This window comes from Anomalospiza imberbis, chromosome Z, assembly GCF_031753505.1.
Source record: "Anomalospiza imberbis isolate Cuckoo-Finch-1a 21T00152 chromosome Z, ASM3175350v1, whole genome shotgun sequence".
NCBI lineage: Eukaryota > Metazoa > Chordata > Aves > Passeriformes > Viduidae > Anomalospiza > Anomalospiza imberbis.
Genome location: NC_089721.1, coordinates 73789370 through 73795046, shown reverse-complemented (window position 1 = coordinate 73795046; position 5677 = coordinate 73789370). Strand labels below are relative to the sequence as shown.

Genomic DNA, 5677 nt, shown 5'->3' with positions numbered 1-5677 from the left:
CTATGCCCAGCTCGCCCCGTCCTCGCGTCCCTGGACAGCGGGGGCCAGCGGCTCTGCCCACGCGGGAGGAGGAGGCAGCGGGGACCGTGTCGAAGGGACCGAAATCTCTCTCGGGACCACCCCGGCCCCGGCCACCGTTCCCCGTGGCCTTGCTGCCACCTCGCTTCTCCCGCTGCCGCCGGCTCCCCGTCCTCCCCCGCCTTTTTGCATGGGGGTCCCGACTCCACGTCCACCCTCACGCCCCCAAGGAGCCGCGAGTCCGAAGATCGTTTGGCAGCAAGTGACCTCGGAGGCTTCCCGGCCGCGGCCGGGACCGGGGAAAAGGCACCGGTGTTTTGGTTTTATTCCTTCTGTTTGCCCAGAAATTCCTGAGGACGACATCGATTTTTCACAGCCGCGAACGACGGCAGAGGCGCCGCTGAAACCCGCCGCCGCTGCTCCCGCTGGGGTGTCCGGCCCCACGCAGGGAACCCGTCCTCTGTGGGCTGCGTGTCCGCTCGCCACTGGGGCCGGGGCGCTCCGGCGGCGGGGGATTCCGCGGCCACCCCCCACCCCGCCCCCGCACCGCGCGCCGCGGGCTTTCCGATCTTAAAGTTCGCCTTAGGAAAAAAGTGATTTGGTTTAATGCCGGGAGAGGAATAAACGCGGAGGTCGAACGCTTCATTGCCGCGAGACGGAAAGTCCGCTTTCACGGGGCGGCAGAGCCCGTCACCGGCCACCGTCCCAGCTCTGCGCAACCCCAGAAATCGAGCGGCGGGAAGAGGGATGGGAAATGGCCAGATGAACGGGGAGCGCGGAGAGGACGCGGGAGAGAGGGAGGGAATCTCCAGCTCCGTAGCTCAGTGGTTTATTTCGCAAACAAATTTCTTTGAGCCGAAAGGCTGCGGTGCACCGGGAAATGAGATTAGTTCTACCTTAAATTCCCTCGCAATCTCTCGCCGTAATGCAGCGTTTAACTCGCCGTGAGAGAAGATGTCGTTTCACATAACACTGTGCTAATGGATAAGTCTTCCCCGACCTCTCAAGCACAACAAATCTCGGCCGAACCCATCGCGCACGACCTGTTAACTTCACCGGCTGCCCGCTCCGCCGCCCCACGCCGCGATCGTGACGCCATTCTTCGGGGTTTAAAAAGACAAAAATCTTCCCTCCAGCCCCGCTCCTCGCCTTTCGCATTAGTTCAATTTATTCGGGGCTTTTGGGGGGCTTCCTTTTGTTTGTTTGGGGGGTTTAGTTGTTGAGGGGTTTTTTTTACTTAATTTCCAATTAACGAATTTCAAAATGTTGAAAAAGAGAAAGAATATCATGCAGCAAACTTTTCCGTTCGTCGGAAATGGCTGGCGGCTTTTCCCCCGGATATTTGATTCAGGGAGAAAAATAAACATAAGCACATATATGTAACATCTATGTACTCATCCGTGTACACGAGCGCGCGTCCGTATGTACTGATGGCTGTACATACGTCTAGAGACGTGTTTATATATCCATCTGTACAGACACACACACGCAGTGACATCGGCTCTTTCTCTACAGGAAAACGGCCTCCGGACCGGCTCGCTCCCCTCCGCCGGCCGTCCGCCGTCACACCGATCTCGCCGGGGGGAGAGAACGTCGGCGGGCAGCCCGGCACGGCCCGCGGACGGAGACGATCGCGCGCAGCCCGTCGCGGCCGCTCAGACAAGTTGAAGGGCAGCCACTTACTGTGCATCGCTGCGAATGGGTCGTGCTTACAGTGTATTTCCATCGGAGCGGTTCGCGGCCGGGCGACCTCGCCGAGATGATCTCGATTCGCCGGCAGCGCTCGGGTTTCGTGCTGGGGGAGGGAGCCCGCGAAAAAGGACGGAGACCGACCAGAACCGAACAAACAAATTAAAAAAAAAAAAAAAAAAACCCAAACAAACACATAAAACCAAAACACACAAAAAAAAAAAAAAAAAAAAAAAAAACAAACAAACAAAAAAAAAAAAAAAAAAAGAAAAGAAAATAAAGAAAAAAGGGGGAAAAAAAGGGAAAGGCAACCAAAAAGGGGCGAAAAATAAAATAGAACAAAATCCCTCAAAAAGCGAAGAGTCCTGCCTCGTGACGGATCGCGGTATCCAAGAGCGCGGGCCGAACGCGGCTCCCGAGCCGCTCGCAGCCTCCAGAGGCTCCGTCGGGGGGCCGCGGAGCGGCCGCCCCCGGCTGAACCCCTGGTTTCAGCCGCTCCGCGGGGGGCTGCCGATGCGCAGCACTCACCGCCGGGCTCCGGGGCGTTACTGGGCGCGGAGAGGGGCGAGCGCCTCTGTCCGGCGGACCGGAGCCCAGCGCTGCCCGCCCGACGGCTCTTTGTGCTGGCGGTGCCGGCGGCTGCGCGGCGGCGGCGGCCGAGGCGGGCGGCGGCGGGGGCGGGCGCCCCGTCCGCGGGGCTCGGTCCCGGGGCGGCGGCGCGCTCCGCCTGTGCCGCCCCCCGCCGCGCCGCTCGCAGCAACTCGCGGCGCCGGGCGGGGCGGCGGCGGTGGGCGAGGGGAGCGGCGGGGGAAGGTGTGCGAGAGGGCGGGGAGCGGAATGGGGGCCGGGCTCGCCGCGGCCCCGCGGGACCGGGCCGCCCCGTCAGCGGCCGCTGTCCGACCTGGGGCGCCGGCGCGGCGCGACCATCGCTGCCCGCCCGCCCGCCCGCCGGGGCCGCGGCACCCCCTCCCCTCTCTCCCTCTCTCCCTCCCCTCCGCCCGCCGTCGGCCGCCGGGGCGGCGGCGCCTGGCTGGCTCGGGCGGTGCGCCCGGCGCGCTGCCGGCCGGCGGCGGGCGGCGGGGGTTGTGGCGGGCGGCGGGGGCGGGGGCGCGGGGCGCGGGGCGGGGCCGGGGCGGCGGGGGGGCCGTCGGGGCCGCCCCGGGACCGGCCCCGCCCCGCGGCCCGCGCGGGCCGCGCAGCGCGCGCGGAGGGGGCGGCGGGCGGCGCTTCAGCACCGCGCGGGAGGACAGCGGCGGGGGCGGGGCCCGCCCGTCACTCAGCGCCGCGGCCAATCGAAAAGTTAGCCTGCCGGCGTCCCGCATTGGCCGCCGGGCGGCGGCGCTGGCCATTGGCGGGCTGCGAGCCAATGCAGGGTGGGGGGCGTGGCCGCGGGCGGCCCGGGGCGCAGCCACTCGTGACCGGGCCGTGGGTGGGTCCCCGTCGGGGCTGGCGGCCCCCGGGGCCGCGGGGCTCCCGACGGCCAGGCCCGCGGCCCTGCGTCCTCCGGCGGCCCCACCAGCTCCCCGCCGCCGTTGGTCTCCCACACCCCGACGGCGCGTGTCGGCACCGTGGGTCCGGCAGCCCCGGCAGCCCCGGCCGAGGCGGCGGTCAGGGGGGTTCTCCTCTGCCTGCTCGCGCTGCCCGCCGTCGTGCCGGGGCTCGGCGGCAGCCGCGCCCGGCAGCGGCGGGTTTCCACTCAGGCCGCCGCGCCCGCGGGTCCTGCCCCGCGGCGGTGCTGCCCCTGCCGAGGCCCCTGAGGCGGCGGGCAGGCCCGGGCAGTCCCCGTCGCCTCACGGGTGGTCCTGGCGGCGCGGCGCAGCCCCGCCGAACCGACCTCCTCGCCCTCAGCCCCGCCGCCCGGATGTTGTCCCACGGGGCTCTTTGTGAGGACGAGGGTGCGGGAGAGCTTCACCCGAGCAGGGCCGAGACCTTCCGGCCCCGCTGAACCCTTTCGGTCACGGCGGCAGCGGGGCTGTGCCCCGGCCCCTCCTTGGGCAGCGCGGGACCGGCGTCCGCTGCGGACGGGCGGGCGCGGGCCGAGTTTTCGTTGAAGTCGAAACTGCCGGGCGCGGCCGAGCCGCCGCCGCGGAGTCGGCACGCAGAGTCCGGCCGAAGAACGGCGAGGGCCGGGCCCCGCGCCGCCCCGCCGGGTCCGTCGGGCGGCCGCTCCCTGTTGCCGCTCGGCGCCCCGGTTCGGGGCAGCCGTCGGGGACGGCGGGCAGGCTGGGCCCAGGGGTGCAGCGCCGTCCTGCGCGAAGGGGACGAGTGGGCAGGCAAGCCCGGCTTACATCCTGACGGCCTCCGTCCCGGCTATGACCCCCCCGTTCTCCTTCTGCTTCTTGCTCACCCGGTACTGAGGTGAAGACCCTCGGCCCAACTCTGTACAGGAGCCAGAGGCGGCAGAGGCTTTGGAGCGCCTTGTCCCGGGGCCCCCGGCCCGTCCTCGTCGTCCTGCCCGGCCTAGGCAGCACAGTCGGCGCTGCTGCCCCTGCGACCACCCCCGCTCCCGGCCGCCTCCGCCGCGCCATGAAATGCTTTATCGATTAAACGATTATTCAGGCGATTTAACTAATAAAAGGCCACATCGATCGCTTCGAAATTGCATTCCGCCACCGAGCCGCCGGGCCGCCTCCGCGCACTCCACCGCCCGCGCCGCCGCCGCGCTACCCGCAGGGACGCCGTGACGGGACCCCCGCCGCCTCTGCCCATCCCCGCTCCCGGTCCCATTGCCCACTTGGCCCCAGCCGCGGGGCTAACGGACACCACGGAGCCTCTCCGCGGCTTTCGGAGGCTCGGCAGCCCGCCGCGCCGCCCCGACGGCCTGGCGGGGAGTTGGTCCCACCCCGCCCGGTTCTGCCTCGCGTCCCCGCTCACATCGGCGCCCCCCTTGTCCGCGGAGCCACCGGGCTCCCCGCAGCCCCTGGCCCGAGTCCCACCTGTGCGGCCGGCTCGGGGTGTCGTGTAGGTTTTCTCTAGCTCCATTCCGGCTCTTCAGGACTTGGGGAAACGGAGGCAAGAAAAAGTTTCCACGTCGTATTGCAACCTCTTCCTTTTCCCTCTTTTTTTCACTTTTTATTGTTTTGTGTTCTTTTTTCTTGTATTTTCCGTTTTTCTTTTCCTCCTTTCTGTTTTCTTGTCTTTTCTTGTCTTTTCTTCTTTATTTTCTTTTTCCTCCCTTCTTTCTTTTCTTTTCTTTATTTTCCTTCTTTATTTTTTTCTCTTTTTACCTTTTTTTTTTTTTTTTTTTTTGTGAGGGGCTCTCTCAGGTTGGAATAATTCAACTCTTCCGCTCCCCGCCGAGCTTTTGCAGCTGATCACTGAGCTGAAACTAAACGTTTTAGGTGGAAAAAAGCCTCTGAAGGAACCGTGAAATGATTAAGAAACTAAAGAGCTCCTCGCCATGTGAGATCATGTCCTGTTCTCTAAAACATCACAAGATGTCCCCAGACGCAGCCAAAACCCAGGAAAACTCTGACATGTTCTGTAGCAGGAATCAAAGTTTGCTCGCAGCCGGTCGCTCCCCGAGCGCTCCGCCGCCCCGGCAGCGGTGGCGGCACCTGCCCGCTCTGCCTCCGCCGCCCCAACCTGTCACCAACTTTTCAGCAGACCGACTTCCCCTTCCCGCACCGGGGTGACGTTGCCGCCCCCGGGGCCGCGCTCCCCGCCGAGCCGGGCCGCCGCAGGGGCGGGACAGGGAGCCGTCTGCGGACGCCTGGGGGTGGCGGAGAGACCCCCGCGCCCGCATCCCTCCGGGCCTGCCCTGCCCTTTCCTGCCCCGCGCCCCTTGGCGAGGGACAGCCCCTGGACTGCGGCGGGGACTGGAGAACAGCGGCCCAGTGGAAGCGCGGGGATCCTGGGCTGGATTTTCCCGACCCGGGAGGCTTCACTTGGGCTTCCTCCCCCCCGTACCTCCCATTCACGTGGCGGATGCAGACCCACGGCCGTGAGTGAGGGTGGGGAGAGTTAAAGG

The 5677-nt window shown here is 66.5% G+C and overlaps 1 protein-coding gene across 5 annotated transcripts in view; it reads right to left on the bottom strand.

Annotated features, from left to right (window-relative positions):
* Window positions 1-4892, bottom strand: part of PAX5 (paired box 5) — a 134681-nt gene extending 129789 nt beyond the window's left edge. For 2 of the 5 annotated variants that reach the window (XM_068176952.1, XM_068176954.1), the window contains exon 1: window positions 1702-1826. In XM_068176952.1, coding sequence (XP_068033053.1) covers window positions 1702-1744 — 43 coding nt within the window. In that variant the 5' untranslated portion in view covers window positions 1745-1826. Of the gene's footprint in view, window positions 1-1701; window positions 1827-4643 lie in introns of those variants that run through there. The other 3 variants (XM_068176955.1, XM_068176951.1, XM_068176953.1) reach the window with 3 other exon arrangements.
* Window positions 4893-5677: the final 785 nt, after the last annotated feature.